Below are 20,719 nucleotides of genomic sequence, written 5' to 3'. Positions count from 1 at the left end.
GTGGGGAATACGTCCATGTGAGGAAACAAGTGAGAATTCAGCTCGTTGATGAGGTTAGGAATATCAAAGACAGGAAATATAAAAGCTGAACAAAAACGATCCATACACGGTGACACATACAAAGATGCTTGCAGGGTACGTTTGCGAGAGCGCAGGGTCAAAGGGCACACAGAAGCAGCAGGTTCTGCTCTCATGACTTCTGGTGGTGAGGAAAATACTCACCTTCACATTTAAGGCCTTGGCGCACCAGCCCCCACAGCATTTCTCCACAGTGATCACAGAAAGCAGGGGCTCTGTATGAATGAACGAAGAGAGCATGGGGCCGGATCTGAAAGTCTTCAAAGGTGGCTGAAGCTGCAGAAACGGCAGGTTGAAAAAGAAATTGAATGGACATACTGATCTGCACACAGCAGGCTGGGTAACAGTTGAGTGAGCAGGGAGGCAACTCCGTAAACAAAGCTATGAAAAATCAGTCTGTGCATGTCTGTGATCAGTACGGGGAACATGGGGGCAAGAGGATATAAGGCAAGCCTTGGAATATAGAGTCTGTTCAGGGCTAGCTCAGGCTACATGACACATCATCTTAACACCTTACAAATAATACAGAAATGACTTGTACTTTCAGTCATTATGCTTTTTCTGAATTTCAAAGTTAAACTCAGTGGCTCAGCAGCCTTTCTGTTCCTTTCCTTCATGACAATGTTTCGCATCAGTTCAATAACAATAAAGTGTTAGGAGAATGGGTGACTGACAGGATAAGTACTCCACTTCGTGTGTACCTGATATTAGTTAAAACATTTTGCTTTTCACTCCCAGTCAGGAGCTGTTGACTCTTGGTGGCTCCTGGAAAAGGGAGAGTCAGTTTCCTCTAAAAGTGTGGACTCTTTTAGGTTGGCCATGCTCCAGAGGATGGCTCATACTCATGAATTTATGAGGATAACAAACTGAACACAGAGGACATGAGGCTGGAAAGGGTGCATCTGGGAGGAACCAGGCTGTGAAGCAGGATTTGGATATATTCAAAATACATTGTATGCATGTATGAAACTCTCAAAGAATTAATAAAAGTATCATAGTAAGAGGATTTTGCTTTCCCCCTAAGGCATTCAAACAATGAAAAGGTGACAGACTCAATTTAGACAGATGTGGAAACTGAGTCTCCAGATGACGATGAAGACTATGAAGAGGAATATTAAAGCTGAAGGGTGCAACTGCAGAAGACAAGTCTGACCATTTTCTTCTTGGAGAGACATCTGTACTAACAGATGAAAAATGAAACCAAACATTAAAAGTATAACCTCTAAATAGCCCCAAAGCCTCCTCACACACATATCAAATGGAGGGATTAATGCACATGGACCAGCCATTCTCCATTCAGAGAAAGTCATCGATAGACTCTGTGCATCATGGAGTGGACTTCTATAATTTCTATTTACTGCCTATTCTATGAAATATTTAGAGAGACAAATGATACATTATTTCAATTATACTTTTCTATATACTTTTTAGGATAACATACACGTTGCCCAAGTTTATGCTGCTGCTCATATTAAGAAGTACAAAGTGAAAGCATGGGTAGAGGTGTGTCTCTCGGACTTCTTTGCAGAAGTGAGCTCATGCTCAGTGTTCCTGAAGGCAGACCATGCTCTCCTGGCAAGAGCTACTGGCATGACTTCCATGACATCACACATAATCACATGCACCTGTCTCTCCCTTTTGGAAGGAGAAGGCTTGCCTGGAGATGGTGTCCTCTAATTCCTTAAGACCCCTACCTCCACTATTCTAGGAGATATCCTTGGACACTTGATTGCTCAGGTTTTAGTCCTAGTGAATTTTGGAGAAAATATGCTGTAAATCAAAGAACATGTAGATTAACAATATTATTGACAATGCTTTCACTAAATCAATCCCTAAAAATATGTGGTTATGATTTGCGTACCAATCATGTACACTGGTGATTGGTTTAAAATGCTAACGCCTCCTTAAAATTGATCTCTTATACTTACAAGCATCTTTTCCCCTGAAACCATTAAAGAAAACACTTGATACACTGTGCCAATCTTTCACTCCTAGTCTCCTTCACCATCGAAATAACCCTCCCCAGGACCAAACAACTATGACAATACTATGACAGTAATTAGTTGAATAATTATTGTAGTTTTCAAAATACGAAACACTAGAATTTGACAATACAAATAGCAAGCTGCGTTGAGACATTTTAGGAATTAATCAGGAAGAATATAAATAATTAAACTAAAGATTTTCAGTGACACCTCCCCCTCTAATTTATGTCAGGTAATTTTTTTTTTGGTTTTTGAAGGGGATTAACATTCATAAGCAGTTAGCACCCTTGACTTATGTTTAAATGCCACATTACTAAAGTTCAATTTTAATATTCTCCTGTTAATTTTAGAATAATTAAATACATTTTTTAAAATAAAACTACTAAGCGTGGTGAGGTTTTGCATCCATTTGAAATCAAAGCACAACATCCATTCATTATGAATTTACCTGTTCTGCACCCTGGGGGAAATCAGCATTAGCTGAGTATATGCATGCCGGCTCGCCTAATCACAAAATCGCACTTCAGAGATAATCACTTAGCACAGGCAAACAAAGTGAAGGCTGCAATTCCATTTCATTTAAGTTTTGGAATCAAAATGGACAGATAAGAATAGGAATATTAACATGTCTAGAGATTCCAAGAAGGAAACAATGAGCTTGTCATAATCAATCAGCCGACCTAAATTAAAATGATATGACAGGGAAACAAACTGAGCACAATGGGCCCTCATACTGGTATTTGTGTCTCTTTGATTTGCTCTATTCACAGTCTATTGTTACACTCCAGCATGCAAGAGAGGAGAAAATGACATGCTTTCCTTAGTCACTGAGCATTTGAAACAGGTAATTGAGCCAAAAATCTTAATATAATCAGTAGTTCTTTACAGGTTCATTATAAATTGTTGGACAAAATGGACTAAACTGGTTAGCAGTACAGTAGAAATGAGGCTTCTGAAGCAAAATAAATCATCTCTGGAGGTCAAAATTATTTGCATAATAAAGTAAAACAATGTCAGATCTTCCAAGTTTTTCAGTTAATTTTTTAACGGCTATTTTGGCAGTTTGGGGGCAGCATTAACTCTTTGCAGCTGTGACAGTTGGGACTGATGCACTACAAAGATGTGATTACATGCTTTAAACACCATTTCTTTTGAATCTAAGAGGTCATACTATTCCTTCACTGTACAGAGGAGAACACTGGACAGAACTTAAGGTACCACACTCTGTAACATATGATCTGGACTCAAGCAGTCTTGGCATCAGAACTGTACAGATTCTCGTTATCACAACTTATCATTTCTTGGAAAATGAACTATAGAATTTCATTATTTTTTTCATTGAGAAAGTTTTTGTTTTGTTTTTAAACAGTGCCATTATGTGTGGTAGAACAGGGAATCCCACTAACACAGAGGAAATAGGAGTTACTCTAAGTTCAAGGTAGGCTGGCTCACTCAAAGCATTAGGCAAACCTGGGCTATACAGAAGAAGATGCTGCTTCCAAACACCAAAAGAAAAGCTTGATATTGCAACCCATGTGACATGTAACCTTTTATAAGGATAAATTCTTATTTCAGAGACATTAAAAATGTTGAAGAAATTAAAATATTCCACAAAGTCAATTATAGAATGTATTTCAGTTCGTTATCAGTCTTTGAAAACACATGGTGCACAAATTTCCTGATTTCAAATCCATCTCATATAGTTAGTTGAGTTACAAGCAATAATTGTTTTTAAAAAATAACAGTAATTCCTATTTTACAGTGAGCTGTAGCTCCCGCTATGTGGTAACTAATATCACCCCATGATTCTTCAGGTCTAACTCAAGGAATAATATTTTGAAGGTTTTCCTAACTTTGATGATAGATTTCTTTCTTAATATCTAGACTACTTAGAGGAACTTCTGAATGCCAGTACCCTATACATGTTAAAAAATAACCAAAAGAGACACGCAATAATCATCTTCTGCTACTTGAGAGCTTCCTAGGTGGGATGACCCCACTCTACAGAATGTTTTAATATTTGTAAAGACTCAAATCCCCAGAAAGCCCTATCTGGAGCCTCTAATATTCCTTCCTGACCACTACTCACTGACTGGTTTTAATCACAAACCTTAAAATAGACTTGTCATGCCTTTCTCAAGTCATTCCACACAAGTCATAAGAGCCAGAAGTGTAGAGTTGGTTTATATCAGGTTTTTGTAATCTATCCAAAGCCTACTGGGTAGAAAACAAACCAAAGTAGGGTATCTGTGAATGAGAGATACAAGTCAAGTTGAAAATGCCAGCCCCATACATAATCAGAAAGTGTATCAGTGTCAGTATAGAAGGCAGCTATGAGTGCTTGAGTCTGTCTCTGAAGTCTTCATTGAGCAGGACCACACTAAACAATTCTGAAGGATGGGTAGTTTAAAATGAAGAGACTAGATATGAAAAGGGAGCAAAAATTTATAGTCTGATTTCATTTAGTTACAGACATTGGTAAGGTTATTTGTGTGTGTGTGTGTGTGTGTGTGTGTGTGTGTGTGTGTGTGTGTAATTGCTGTGGCTTCTTCACACTCGTCTGGTATATCATGAGGATGTGATTCCCAACTGTCCAGGAGGCACCTGGATGATGCCAACAGGTAGTTCCCACATCCGAAGGACTGAGGCCCAGGTGTGCCTCAGTGGTGGTAAGATGATACCTGGGCCCATCTAAACTCTGCTCCCTTCCACCAATCCACACAATTGTGCACACAGGGTGTTGGCTCAACTTCCTGATTATCCATGCTACTTATGGAAAAATTCTCCCATCATTCACCACTGTGGGAATCAACCCCACCTGTCCCATTTTATTAAACCTGGACACAGTAAGCTTTAGGAAGGGCTCATAGCCCCGCAATAGCAATATCATTCAGCGAGTTATTATTCAACATCTGCAATAATACCTTCACCTAGTTGAGAAAATGAAAAAGGAAATTTCTACTCACGTCTCAATATCTGCTGTGAAAAACAAAAGTGAGGTGTCATGAGAAGAAACTAGGGGGCCATGAGCATATCATGAGCATATCATGCCCAATATCATAGCAACCAATGACAACAACAGAACATATACTTCAAGCTACTGATTAGTGAGACTCAGTAAGAAATGATGGAAAGCCAAGAAGAGCATGTCAATACAGTGTTAAATGTATTTTGAATAACAAACACGTTAATAAAAAAAAAGAACACACACACATACACACAGTCTACCTGGAATAATATATTATAAGACTGATTAGCAACACAAAACCAATCTACCCTAAAAAAGGCAAAATGGTATAAACAAAGATGGAATAAGTCAGAGACAGAAGTGGCCACACAAGGGCAGGCTGAGGCGGGAAAGAGGATCTGCTCAGAAAGACATGGCCAGAGAACTAGACTAGAAGGCTGAAACAGAGACGGCCTTCAGGCGGCTTTCTGTGTGGAGACAAACGAGAAATTGAAGCCTGGCCCACAGCAGACAGGTTCGCTTTTAAAATACAAAATGAGCCAAACAATTCCACTGCAGTTGTGCTTTAGTCTTTCCTGTAAAGGACCATCTTTAAGAAATCAGAGAAAGGAAGAGCATGTTCCAGAAGAAAATCAAGTTTATGAGGCTTAAGCAAATTATCCAAGATTCAAGGTCTTTAAATGAATAATTTCTAATGGACCCAAATAAATAATATTGTAGGATACAGAAACTTCCATTTAAGGAGTCACCTATATAAATTGCTTTACTTCTATTTTCCTGTTTTATTTATATGGCAGTATTGCCTGCATATACATCTGTTCATCATCTTCAAGCCTGTTGCCAGCAAAGGCCAGATGATGGAGTTGGATCCCTTGGGTTTAGAGTTACAGATGACTGTGAGCCACCATGGGGATGTTGAAATTGACCCATGGTACTCTGGAAGGGCAGGCAGCATTCATAACCATAGAGCTCTCTCTCTACAGCATCTATATTTTAAATTATTTTTTGAGAATATAGTACATTTACAGAATTCCTCCTTTCCTTTCCACTCTCCAAAGCTTCGTATACAACTCTCCTTGATTTTTTCATATTCATGTCCTCTTTTCTCATTAATTGTTGATACATATATAATAAATCTGTATACACAGAGATACACACCCCTAAATGTATAAGTACAACTTATTCAATGTGTGTGTTGACCATTTGGTATTCCATGACTAAACAGTGTGCTCTTCCTTAGGGAAGGCTGTTTCTCCCACACAGAGTAATCCTTAGATGCCTGTAGTTCTTTTTCCTGTAGGATGAGGCATCATCAGCTTTTAATGAAATCCTGTTCTGTCTAGTAAATTTTTTTCTAACGTTTTCTTTGATAAGAATAAAAATATTTTTAATAAAGACTGGAAAGCTTTATAGGAGAGTATGGGAAATGTGTAGTCATACTTGAAATAAAATATTCTACAAAGTGATATTTTAAAATGATTGTAAGAAAAAGAACTCAATATAAGGGCTTAATTAACAACTTGGAGATATAGTGTACACATGAGTTTAAAATATGCTAAAAATATAACAGCTCAACACAGATGGGCCATCCTATAAAAATCATTTGTAATTAGCAAACATGGGAGAGAAACACCTTTGGATCTATGCCTTTGGTCGTAGCTTCTGGGAGAGGGGAGGCTCATGTCAAGTCCTGTGAGCACTGGCCAGTTCATCAGGCACTGGTGATTAGTTCCAAGCTCAGGATAACATAGCTGGCCCTGATCAAACTCCATGACACACTAAATCAAACCAGAATTGATAAATGGGGAGGAAATTCATAGGGAGGAGTGGGGCCAGAGCTGGCATGGAAAATGGGATAGGACAGAGAGTCAAAATACATAGTGCATGATTATGAATCTATGAAAGAACAAAACTTACTAATAAAAAAGTAAAATTAAAATAATCTTATCTTTCAGTCTTTTACTCCACATAGTCACAGTTGATTTATTCACAATAACTATAAGTCATAGTTCACAGAAAGCTCATTATGTTTACTGATTTCAGGTATACAGGATATAATTACAGCATCCAGGGACATATTTCTATATATTGTTAGATACCAAACTTGATGGTCAAGCATACATTCTAATTAGGAAAGCTTGTGACTATTCTATCATAGAAATAAAACGGTTCACCCCCCTTGCCTAGCCTCCTTTTTTCATGAATGGGAAGATAGAAGGACATAAGAAATGTTTAATGTGAGTATCAACTCAATTCAAGAGGTTGTACTCATGAAAGAGCCTTAGCACACAAAAAGCCTCCCTCCCTCTCCTTTTTCACAGGGCTTTGAGCTTCATGGCCACCACAAAACCTTATTTCAGAGACAGCATCAAGGCCCAAACGGCTACAGAACAGATATAAGAATTATTTGTTAACTGGAAATACATAAATATATATAAAAGAACTATAAAATACAGTACTTTATAATCAAAGGAGACAGGTACGAAAATGAAACTATTTTCGGGCATTTTTCTCCACATTCAAACAAACTCACCAAGAACAATCGTCTCAGAAAACTTCCCTTTCCAGTCATTATAGTTGGATGCTCGAATTTTACACATCTTCCCTTGTGTTTTGTAGGCAGGTATTCCTCACCTAACTGACTCCTAACTGTTTCACACCCCAGCCCACCTGCTTGGGGACGTTTCTCTGGTCCTGGTGCATGCTCACCACATCTGTGGAAAACTCCCACTTTATCTGATCTGTATCCTTCTGAGCACATTTCTTTATATTAGCCAATTTGTCTTCTGACAATTCCATGTGTGTCTATAGTGAACGCAGACATACACATGCACACACATCTCCATACACACCCCTATAGTGATTACTATTACCCTACTCCCATTATCTACCCACCTCTTAACACCCACTCTGTTGCTACATATCTTTATCTCACATTCCCATCTATTTTTTTGTTTAAGGATTCATTGTTTTTTTTTTTCAGGGATGTCTGTGAGTGACCATGGGTTTGAAGCTATTTATTGGAACCTCTTGATCTCAGCAGTGGATGGACAACTGAAGGCAATGACTCTCACTTTAGTAGAATCTATCAGTAACCAGTTGTTTAGCAGTAAGTTGCAAGACATTCTGAGAGCCCCTTATCTATCCATGACTGATTAGCGACAAAGCCAGTTTTGTGCCAGCTCAGTAGAGATGCCGGTAATTTCTCTGAGTTCCTGAACACAACGACTGCATCATGCTAATGGATGACGTTTCATAGCCCTTCTCCCTTTCACTCGTACGTTCTTTTTATCACCTCTTCGTCAGTGTTCCCTGAACTTTAGAGAGGGATATTAAAAATATCTCATTTAGGCTCTTAGCCATCACTAATTTTCAGCATCTAGGGCAGCCACTTGGTAAAAAGAAAGGCTTCTATGATTAAGGATTCGAGTAGCTTTCATCTGTAAGTGCAAACTTGATGTCTAGAAGTCCATATGATAATTTGTCCATTTAATTGTATAGTAGTAACTTCCTCTCTTGGTCATGTGACTTACATAGGCACAGGTTGTAGACTTGGCATACAGAAACAGGCAAGGATCCCCTCCTTTGGAGAAGCCACAAATCAATCAGAAGGTAGTTGTCTCCATCACAACAGTGCTACTATTGCACAGGTGAGTATATATCCAGCCTAGCTGGTTGGTATTGCTGAAGCTGTGATACAATCAACTAGGGAGAAAAGACATCAAGGGTCTTACTTAGCTGTTAATTCTGTAAGTGTCATTTTGTCCTCTAGAAATTTCAGATCGCATCTTATGTTGAGGTCCTCCATCAGTACACAGCTAACTTTTGTGCACAGAGATACAGATCAGTTTCATTCTTATGGATGTTGATATCCAAGTTCTTAGCACTATTCATTGAAGACACTGTCCCTCTTCGAATATCAATTCATGACATCTTTTTGGAAAAAAGGTACCTTTAGTTGTACCTTCATGGACTTACATCTAGGTCTTCTATTTTATTCCAGTGATCTGTGTCTGTTTTCTCCAAGAAATTCATTGTTTTCATTACTATGGCTCCATACACAACTTTAAATCAGGCATAGTGATATCTCTTGCATTATTCTTTTGGATCAGGATTGCGTCGGCTGTCTTTGGTTTTCTATATTTGGGAAGAATGTCATTCAAATGTTCATTTGGATTGCACGAGATCTGTAGATCACTTTTGGCAGGATGGCCGATTACATGATAATAACCCAGGAGCATCTTATAGGTATATTTCTATCATAGAATCTATCACTGTTTACTAAACCATCAATCTGATCACACATGGAGTAAGAGATTGCTGGAGGACAGAGACCACAATATATCAAGATGTATGCACACATATCAAAGTGATCAATTAACACCTGTGGTAGAATAAAGTCATGCCCACCTACAACTCAAGGTGTCTACACTTCACAGCGTTTTAATAATCTACAAATACAATATTTCAAATTCAAAACAAAACCCATCAAATCACAATTTGAATTAGATTACAAAACTTCCCAGAGATGGCCTTGATAGTATCCTTTGACCTTTTAAGCACTATGGCAATGGTGATAAGCCATGGATGTGATGTCAGAGCTGGTCCAGGGTCTATCACAAGTCACTGCAAATGGATGATCTTGGAAAACGACCCTCTCTTCTCTGTATCTCATTGCTCTTCTCTGTGAAACTTGGTAAGTGAAACCATCCTTATTGGGCTCTGAGGAGGACACAGCTGTTGTGAGCCTTTAACATTTTGGTCGACTGATCACTAAAAGTTCTTAGTAAAGTTATTAAGAGTATGGCCTTTGAAATCCAAAATATCAAAGTATGAATCACTGTTACTAATATTATTTACAATAATTAATATTATCATGACCATCAATAATAATGGAGAGGTATGAAGCTCTTTATTACCAACCAACAGCTTAACCTGAGTATTTACAACAAAAAAACTATTATTATTTGTTCATTCTACTTCATAAAAATGTTTGCACTCCAGAGGAAACTGCTTTTCCATCTACTGTCTGGTTAACTGTAATTAAGTAGAGCTAAGTCCATAGGACTGATTCTAGTTCCTTCTCTAATGTGAATCAATTAACAGTTAGGAATTGCAGTGGAAAAAGAAGGGTCACCATATCCTGATGGGACTGAATGACAAATGCCACAGCTGGAAAGAGATTAGAGAGCATCTCAGGTCAAGAAAGAATGTAAATGGTTACCCCATGTGTCTAGCACAAAGGAAAAAGAAAATTAAGTAAAAATGTCATGGAGTCAAATTCGAGCTAATGAGTGCATGCTCTGCAGGTACTCTGAACAGAGGAGCGAAAGGTCAAGTCTGTTGCTCAGAAAGCGCCATCATGTACAGGAGACTTTATACCTTTAAAAGGGATAATGACCTCATTTACATGAGGAAAACCAGCATACAAATTACCCTTTAGGCTTCTAACAGAAGGACTGTAGACAAAGACTAGGTACAGCATTATACAGAACGAAGGGCAACAGGGGTTGCTGGGTACAAAGCATCACTGTTGTCCAATATGTTTGCATGTAGATACTCCAAGCTGAGAGTCTATATGCTTAGCTTCATATTTCTGAAAGTCTCACTGTACTTTTCATAAAACAGATGTTTATACCTGATTTTTAAGAATAAATCCCTAAAAGCTGTGAAATCCGCTGGGTACTTTCTCCAGGAACAAAAGGGTTCAACTAATGCTGAATCCCATTCAACTCTGCTTAAGGCTCCCATTGCCAACAGAAATGGCTATGGACATAGAAGGCATTGTGCTGATGGACACCTTTAGTATATTAAAGTTTTTATTGCTGACTTCGGATACATATATAATGTGTTTTGATCAAATCCACCTCTCATTCTTTCCTGTCTAATTCTTTCCCATAACTTGCATTTTTCTTCCCAATTCCATGGGCTTCTTTATTTTAAGCCATGGAATCCACTTAGTGTTGTCCATATGTGTGCAGGTTATCTCTAAGGAGCCCCATCTTTGAAGAAAACTAATGCTAATTGCTAATAGCTTTTCAGCTAGGGGTGGGACTCAATGAATCCCTCCCCCATCCATGCTGTAATTTTGTCTGGCTTGATTTCGAACAGGTTTGTGTATGTTGTCACAGCCACTGTCTGTGTATATGTGTTATGGCCCTGTCATATCTGACAAATACTGTTTCACTGTAAATACCCACTACTCCTGGCTTTCAATGATTTTTCCAACCACTCTTCCAAGATAATTCCTGAACCATTTGGGAAGGGAGTATGATATAGCCCTCTCATTTAGAGCTGAGCATTTCCTAGTGTCTTATCCTTTGCATGTTGAACAGTTGTGGCTCTCTATATTAATCACTATCTACTATAAAGAAACATCTCTGATGAGGGTTGAGACAAGCACTAATATTTGGATATAAAGATAAGAACATAAGGGTCAGTTTATAACTGAGTCCATTTAGCAGAATAATACTACTAGGTTCTCCTGCAGGCTCTACAGCCAGTCAATCACAGGTTGGTGGCTCAGTTAACAGCACCAGGCATAATTACATCTTGTGGACTGGAACTTAAATCCAATCTGAAAGTGGCTGATTATTCCCATATTTGTGTTACTACTATGCAAGTGGGCATATCTTGCAAGGGCAGTCATTTTTACACAGGGTTCAAAACTGTATGTCTTTTGATTTCTTCCCTGAGCAGTGTGAAAAGAACCTTTAAGCACTACAAAAGCCAGTGGTGAAACCCTCTGAGTCAATATTAGCCTTATTTCTCCTTGTCTCAAGTGTGTGATGTCTTCAGCAGTAGGGCCTTACCATCAAGCTCTCAAAGGGTAACCAAGGCAGTGATTATAGCATTTACTGAAAGTTTGCACCAATTCCTTACAGTAAAATACACCATTTCTATTAATTTCTGAATATTGAAATCTTAGTTTACATTTCCACTAAAGGTTATTGGAATATATTTTACATAAATTAAAATTTGTTCACTTTGTACACATTTAACCATACATGCAACTATATAATCAAGACCACCAATGACATATACAATAATCTCATCATTCCCACTCAAAACTTTTCTGGGCCCTTTTGTACAGAATTTCCTCTTCTAGGCCTTTCCCTAGCAATCTGTAGTTTAGTTTTTGCTCTTTTCCCAGAATAGCAAACTTCACTCTACCTCCCTTGAACACAAAGCCACCCAGACTGCTGTGTACAGCCGCTGTATAAGACTTCTGTTACTGGGCTCTGTTTCATTTGGGTAAGTCGCAGGTCTTAATTACTACCTTGCTCCTTTCCATAGCATAAATCCCAGTTTCACTGGGGTCTGAGAGTAGAGAGTCATCTGGGAATTAAGGGGGGAACAGACAGGGAACCTAGAACGGCACACCAATGAAGAGCTGCCAAGACGAAAGAGTTTTCATCTCAGCCTTCTAGGGGTGATTAGCAACACCAAGCCCCTGTGTTGGAAACAGCTCTTCTACCTATGTTCATTAGAATAAAGCATCGTGGCTGGGCGGTAGTGGTGCACGCCTTTATCCCAGCACTCGGGAGGCAGAGGCAGGTGGATCTCTGTGAGTTCGAGGCCAGGCTGGACCGACAGCCTCCAAAACAATACAGAGAAACCCTGTCTCGTAAAAACCAAAAAAAATAAAAAAATAAAAATAAAAAAAAATAAAGCATCGTTTTCCATTCACTAGTGAGTTCATTTCAGCAGTCCTGGGGCTTTTATGAAGGACTTCTCACATGCCAGGCAAGCGACTGACGACTAAAATACATCTTCAACTTTTCTAAAACAGGATTAAAATCTCTGCTACAAAATTAAGAATATGCGAAAATATGCTGACTAAGCTACCAGCCCTTCAAAATCAAGTGCCTATCTGATGAAATCTTTTATTGTTTTAAAAGTCATTGTTCATAACTTCTTAAATAGCTGAATACTTGCCATTATTTTGTAGCCGTTTTAGAGGAACAGGGAAGGTAAACATGATCAAAGTATAATATATGTAGCACAAAAATGTTACAATGTAATCTATTATTTTGCATAAGTAATACACTCTAATAAAAATTACAAAATAAGGATGCTTTCCCTGTAAAGATTTTTTATCCAGATACAGCTGGCTAACTTAAATTAATGTCAGTCTATGTTTAGAAGAACAGAATAAAGAAATGAACAATGTTTTTGAATACTTCATAGTACATGACTTCCTTAGGAGCAATGCTTTCAAAGTATACTGCTGATTAAAGAAGCTGATCTGGATTCCAGTAGCTTCATCAGCTGTAAAAAAGCAAAAAGCCAAGAAAATGAATGCATAGTTAATAAATAGGCCACATGGTTATTAAATGAGCATAGGAAGGCTCATACATATTAGGTTCACTACAGCTTATTAGCTCTATAGGCTAGATTGGGGTTAAAAAATCAATCCTAAATTCATCATGCTGTAAATATCTAATCTACAAGTAAATGTTTGGGGCTATTTTACTCATGTATTACAGTCTGGGTTATTTGTATTGATTTCAAGATCTCATATGACCTTCAGTATTAATAAATGAAAGAACAATATTTGTTCCAATTTGGAAGTCATTACCCAAAATAGTTGGGAAAGCACAAAAATAACTAAATATGGTTTTTATATTTAAAAGTCATTATTTAAATTCCATGCATAGGCTGCTATAATTTTATTATAAAATGCTCTGCATATTTTTGTAGTAAATGAATAACTATTTATATATTTGTTTATTTATGCAATCCAGCCAGGGAAGCAGGTAGGCTAATTGCAGATCCTCACTTCTCCCTCTACTCCTTCAGATTCAAGGCCCCTATCTAATGACCAGGTCTGCAGCAGAACACCTTAGCAGGTTCCATCCCCATCCTGCCCCCTGCATCTCTCTAGTGGATCCCATAGATCACTGCCTCCTGACCTCGCTTTCAATATCCTAGCCCCCAAATCCAGCAGGCATTCCCTGGGAATCCACCAGCTACTCTGACCAGGGAAGCAAATAGGCTAACTATAGATCTTCACCTCTCCCTCTATTACCCAAATCCAAATCCCCATTCTCATTGCCTGCTGTGTAGCAGACTTTCTGTTGTGGCATTTCCTAACTCTCTACTCCCATTCCAAGGATAACGACTAAGCAGATCTTGGCTGAACATCCTGATTTCCTCCATCCTGTGAACCGAACCCCCTTAGTCCCCAACCTGGCCCATCAACATTCCTAAGTTGTAAGGTACCATAACTCAGAAACACATTTTAGATAGAACTCCTAGGGGTGACACCTATCAGGACCTCATAATAATTTTGTATCAGCCAACAGACAGTCACAATACTCTACTAAGGACAAGAGAAGAAACAGAAACCAAGGAACAAAACACACACCTAAAGAAAGACCATGTATCAGCACCTAGAATTTCAATCTCTCCAATCACAGAAGGTTAGATGTCACAATAAAACACAACCAATAACAGCCGGGACAATTGTTTCTCCACTAGAGCCCAACAACCAACAACTCACGCAGCGCATGAGTATTCCAACATAGTTGACTCACAAGAAAAAGACTTTAAAACAGCCATTATAACAAAAAAAAAAAACCCTCCTGACACAAAAAATTCCAGGAAATCTGTGACATAAAATACCAAATCTAAGAATAATAGCAATAGAAGGAGAAGAAAACCAGGTCAAAGGCTCAGAAAATGCTTTCAAAAAATCATAGAAGAAAATTTTCCTAACCTAAAGAAAGAGATGACTATCAAAGTACAAGAAGCATACAAAATACCAAATATATTGGACCACCAAAAAGTCCACTAAGCATGTAGTAATCAAAGCACTAAACATACAGAACAATGAAAGAATATTAACAGCTTCTAGGAAAAAAAGAGCAAGTAACACATAAAGGCAGACCTATTAGACTTTCAAACGACTTCTCAATGGACACTTTAAAAGCCAGACAGGCTGGACAGGTGTCCTACAGACTCTAAGAGACCACAAATGCCAGCTGAGGCTCCTATACCCAGGAAAACTTTCAATCGCCACGGATAAAGAAAATAAAACATTCCATGATAAAATCAAATTTAAGCAATATCTATCTATAAATCCAGAAGGTGATACAAGGGAAAGTCCAACCTAAAGAGGTTGACTACATCCAAGAAAACACAGGGAATAAAAATCCTAGACTCACAAGATGAAAAGAGAGTTGAAGAGTATACACACTACAACTACAACAAAGTAACAGGAATAATAAAAACCACACCTCATTGACAACTCTCCACATCAATGATCTCAATTCTCCAATAAAAAGACAGGGACTAACAGGATGCATCCAAGAAAGCACATCTTAATATCAAGGATAGACATCACCTAAGGGTTAGAGGTGGAAAAAGATATTCCAAGCAAATGGAGCTAAGTTGGTGTGGCCATTTTATTATCTGACAAAATGGATTTCAAGCTAAAACTAACCAAAAGAGATAGGGGAGGACACAACATACTCATTGACGGAAAAATCCACCACGTGGTCATCCCAATTCTAAGCATCTATGCCCCAAACACAAGTGTAGCCAAGTTTGTAAAAGAAACTCTATTGCGGGCTATATCACATTAGCTTGCTTCACCCTGCTTTCACTCCCTCAGTTCTGCCTCTTTCCATAGCATATGGATCACTCTGCTTCTCTTTCCCTCCCGTTTCTCCACCACATACTTGCTCATCATAACAGCACCAGGCAGGTCTGCAGATGTCTCCAGCTAGCTCATATGCAAGGACCCAGCCTGGCCTGTGGTGTCTTTCACCCATCTGGGCTGAGTGGTACCAGGCTGGCCTGTGGATTCCTTCTGCCTGCCCAGACTGTGATGACCCAGGCTAGTCAGAGGGTCTCTAATAATTGTTTTCAAAATTGGATTTAGGGCCTAGAGAGGTGGCTTAGTGGGTAAGGCCATTAACAAGCATGAAGAACTAACTAAAACTCCCAGAGATTTTATATAAGCCAAGCATGACTGCAAATGCCTGTAACACCAGCATTCTGGGGTAGAGACAAGAGCATGTCAATTGTAAGTAAGCCCAGCACAGATTTCAGTTTAGTGACAGACTCTGTCACTAAGCAACAGGGACAGGTGATGGAGAAAGAGACTTCTGGTAAGCAATAGGGAGGGGTGATGGAGAAAGGAACTCTGCTGCTAAGCAATAGAGAAGAGTGAGGGAGAAAGAGACTCTGTTGCTAATCAATAGGGAAGGATGATGGAGAAAGAGACTTTGTTGCTAAGCAACAGTGAAGGGTGATAGAGAAAGACAGCCATTTCCTGCTTTGACCTCTAAATGCGTGCACACGGACCAGAAACATGACCCACCCATAAACTGACATAAAACATTACACATGTGCAAATTTATTTAGAAATCATCTTATCCCTTCAAGAACATCTTGTTTAATTTCCATTATCCTTTTGTAAACCTGTGGATTCTATTTCCTTAAGCACTTTAAGTTTTTTTTTTAACATTCATCTGGCTAAAATAATATTTTGTAATTTCTACTAGAACCTAGATTCAGGCACACTGGGTGTATGTATAGTTTAACTCCCTATTCAGGACAAGTTATTCAGTGTCTCTGAGTCTCCTTGTAAGCTCTTCCCTATGCAATAGGATACATTTAAAAGTATCAGTCATTCAATCTGGGATCGTGACCTGTGATTCTGTTTCCCTTGTTCACACTTTTGGTTTTTTTTTTTTTATTTTTAGACAGGGTCTCACTGTGTAGCTCTAGACATCCTGGAACTCACTTTGTAGATGAGACTGGCCTTAAACTCATAGAGATCTGCCTGCCTCTACTTCTCAAGTGCTTGGATTAAAAGTGTGAGCTATGAAGCCTAGTTTCCTTTTTCATACCCTTTAAAATGAATTCTTTGTTTCCTTCTCCTTCTCTTTCTCCTTCTACTCCTCCTCCTCTTCATTATTTTTTATAGACCAACCATAGTTTCCACTCCCTCATCTCTTCCCAACCCCCACCACCTTCCTCTGCCCTACCTCTCCTCCTCTTCTATTTTTATTCAGAAAAGGGCAGGCCTCCCATGAATATCAACCAGAGGCTTTGTAGTAAGGCTGGACAAGGGAACCCAGTATGAGAAGTAGGGCCCCAAAAGCTGGCAAAAGATCAGAGACAGCCCCTGTTCCCATTGTTAGGTGGTCCCCCAAGAAGACCAAGCTACATGACTGTCACAGATATACAGAGAACCTAAGTCAGGTCTGTGAAGCCTCCTGGTTACATCTTCAGTCTCTGTGAGCCCCCATGAGCCAAGTTTAGTTGATTCTGTGGGTTTTCTTGTGGTGTCCTTGACCCCTCTGGTTCCTACAATCCTTCCTCCCTCTAATCCACAGAATTCCCCAAGTTTCACCTAATGTTTGGCTCTGGGTCTCTACATCTGTTTCCACCATTTGCTGGATGAAGCCACACTGATGAAAGCTGGGCTAGGTACCAACATAGGAATTTAACTTCCCTGTACTTTTGTTCTGAGGTTTGAACATTAAAAAATCATGTTAGTGCTAGAATGGGTAGGATTAAACAGCTTCATGTGTTCTACAAGATGTTATGCATGTTTCATAGAGATTCATCTAAAGCTTTGTCTGACACAAAGGGCTTTTTAAAATGTTTTGTACGGAATGGAGTTAGTGAGTTGGAAATATTTTTAAAGTTTTCCATTTCTATTAAACAGCATGAATGTCAGGGTAAAAACAGGGCAATCCAATAAACTACAGTAGCCCGAATGATGTGAGGAAATATTCCCATCACAACAAAGTATAATACTTCACAGAACTTAATTGTATGTCTGATGAAAATAATAGATTTCACATGAGTATGCAGATTTAAGTTAATAAACTGTAAAAATGAGTCATAACATAATTAGCATACATTTTAAATGATAATCCTCATCTTAAATCAGAAAATATTGTTTGAAATGATAATGGGTAAGCTTGAAAATGAGTATTAAAAACAGAGGACAATTTATTTATTAGCGTCCCCCTTTAGGTAAGCTCAAAATCTGAGCCATTTGTAAAGACTACCTGTTAATCATGTGGGCACAAGGCAGAAAGAAAACAATGATTTCCCTAGGCTCCTTTTGCAAATGTTCCAGCTGAAAATAAATGATAAAACAAAAAAGTATGCAAGTCAGAAAGCAAGTTTCGTGCCATATGTATTTTACATGTTGAGGATATGAACCTAAAATGGAAATTCAAGGTAAAGAACTGTTCATTTGATGATTAGTAGAGAATAGATTAAATATGGTAATTAAAGCTCATCTTGCAGGTATGTGTATAGCAATAACATGAGCACAAGGGGGTTTTGAGCAAAACCTTCCAAAGGATGATTTTTGCATGTAAGAATACAGGGCCTGGTAGAAATCTCATTTCATTTCTAAAGTCACTATACTTACCAATCAAAGATTATAGCTGGCCTACATCATTTTCTGGCACACTCTACATTTATAGTAACAGTCTAAGTGTTATGTAAACACTCAGAATATTTAATAAAACAAGTAGAGCACCTTCTAGAATATTTATGACAGAGTAGCAGAAGAGTCATTGTGGAGGGTTTTGCATTCTTGCTGAGAGGACCCACGCACTAAACACACACACACACAAAGCAAGAGAAGTAGCCTGTGTATGTGTGGTACATTACTGATGATGTAGTGAGAGGACCAGTGTGTAGTTCAGTCCAAGTGGTTGGTGGCTAATGTTTGTAATTTCAAGTTGAGTTTCCAAAATGTACTAACTCATAGTATGGACTTAAAGCATTTATAATCCGTTTATTTAAAAGTGTGACATATAGAAAAGAACACATATAATATATGCACCATTTGAAAATTAATAATTAACATCCAGTACGTTCCACCTAACTGAAGAGAGCCTGCATACTAATCTCTTTGAAGCTGCCTATGACAGCTTCCTTAGTAGGCTGATGACCCACGGCATCAGGGTTTTGTTGAAATTAGTGGGGTGCTCTTTATTGGCATGGAGGAGGAAAGTGCAGAGAGTGGTCATATCAAGAAGTGTCCTGAACTCCTTAAACTAAGGAAACAGCAAGGAGAAAATACAAAGAAAAGCCATAATATCTTACTGAAAAATATAGGAAATCAAATAACACTATGTGTTTTTAAAAAATATTTGTAATTGATGTTGTTTTAAGTTGGCTATTTCTGGTACAGATCAAAGAAACTATTCCTGACACTAACAGGTACAGGAAAGTAAGGAATATCTGAGGGTGAAGCCTACATTTTAGAACTACCGCTGAGACCTGTGAAGGTTAAAGTGTACCAGTACTAGGAAAAGTACAATAAAGCCCAGATGGATGATATGGATTCAGTAGACAATTTCAAAGAAAAAAATGGAAGTTGAGGGCATCTAGAAAGAACTAGTCAAAGGAACTGACTAAAAAAATGTGAAACCAGAGAGGAGAACCAGGGGCACACAGTCACTGAGGAGAAACAGAAGCCTTCAAGGATATGATAAGGCCGCAGTTGAGTGGCCAGAGAAAAGATCTCCATATTGTGTGACATGAGGACAGTTTTATCCATCTGTTAAAGGGTTTGAAAGAACAGAGCCCAGCCCACTGATCTAAATGAGAGAAGGAAAAAGGGAGGCAGAATTGGACGAGAAGGTCAGGTGGGGAGAGGGAAGTCTGGCATACAATGTCTGTGACTCATTAAATGACAATGACTCTATGGGGGGGTTAAAATGCTTCACTGGCTTCTTTATCATTTAGTTACTGGCCACTGATGGTCGGCAAGTTCAAAAACTGCCCTGCTTGGACAAAGCTTTCAGAACCTTATCTAAGACCAGGTGAGCTGGTGGTAACACAGAGTGGGCTTGTATCATTTGCTAAAACAAGCAAATGAGAGAGAACACACCACCACTGTCTTGTTTGTGAATTCTAAGACATGCCATAATAAGTCTTCATTTGTTGTCATCAAGGTCACATAAGGCACCAGGATCAATGCTCAAAGCTACCATCATAGTGGCCACGGTCCACTGAAAGCACCACGTAGGCAGAGATAAAGGCCCATCCTAGACCCCACTGAATCTCACCCTGAAAATCCGATCTGGAGGCACGTGTCTCTCCAGCAGAATGCTGGACAAGGAGCACGGAACTCTGAAGCCCTGTTTTCACTTGAGTCCACTCCCTGCGCTTTTCTTTATCAGAAATGTTTGACTTAGTTCTAAATTGCTCCAACCTAAAAGAAAGAAGGGCCCCAGTTTGACCTGATAGCCTGAGAAAACGGGTATGGTTTGCAGATAGTCTTAGCACTATGCTCTATTCCCCAGGGGAAAATATAGTTAGTTGCCCAGATCCTAAGTAGAGACAAAGGCTATAGTCCTACAAGTGAATATTCCGAGAAGTAAAGTGTGACCTCGTGAGGACATAGGTTCTTCTTTGAACCTACTTCTTGACATTCTAAGAAGAAGCCTAAGAAGTACCTTTCATGGAAGTTCAAGTTGAAGGCAGCTACTGCTCTTACCAAGGAGAGACATATCCACTGCATAGACTGCACTTGAAATGGCTCCATTTATGTACAGTCACAACAACCACGCTTGTTTCAGAATAAACCTAGTTGTATCTAGCCAGTTTCTTAACACTCTACAAATAGACCAAACCATTAAGAATCACGTGGAACGCTGCAGCTGGACCCTGGTTCCAGACATGCACTTGAGTCTTTGAT

General features: G+C 38.8%; 1 protein-coding gene across 1 annotated transcript in view; it reads right to left on the bottom strand.

Moving 5' to 3' along the window:
• The window catches only part of Prkd1 (protein kinase D1), a 303,252-nt gene that overhangs the window by 85,265 nt on the left and 197,268 nt on the right, over nucleotides 1-20,719 (bottom strand). The window contains 1 exon segment of the mRNA XM_005076271.4: nucleotides 223-354. Coding sequence (XP_005076328.1) covers nucleotides 223-354 — 132 coding nt within the window.

The sequence above is a fragment of the Mesocricetus auratus genome, unplaced genomic scaffold (genome assembly GCF_017639785.1).
Source record: "Mesocricetus auratus isolate SY011 unplaced genomic scaffold, BCM_Maur_2.0 Super-Scaffold_15014, whole genome shotgun sequence".
Classification (NCBI taxonomy): Eukaryota; Metazoa; Chordata; class Mammalia; order Rodentia; family Cricetidae; genus Mesocricetus; species Mesocricetus auratus.
The sequence above is the reverse complement of the archived record's forward strand: the minus strand, read 5'-3'. Positions and strand labels throughout refer to the sequence as shown.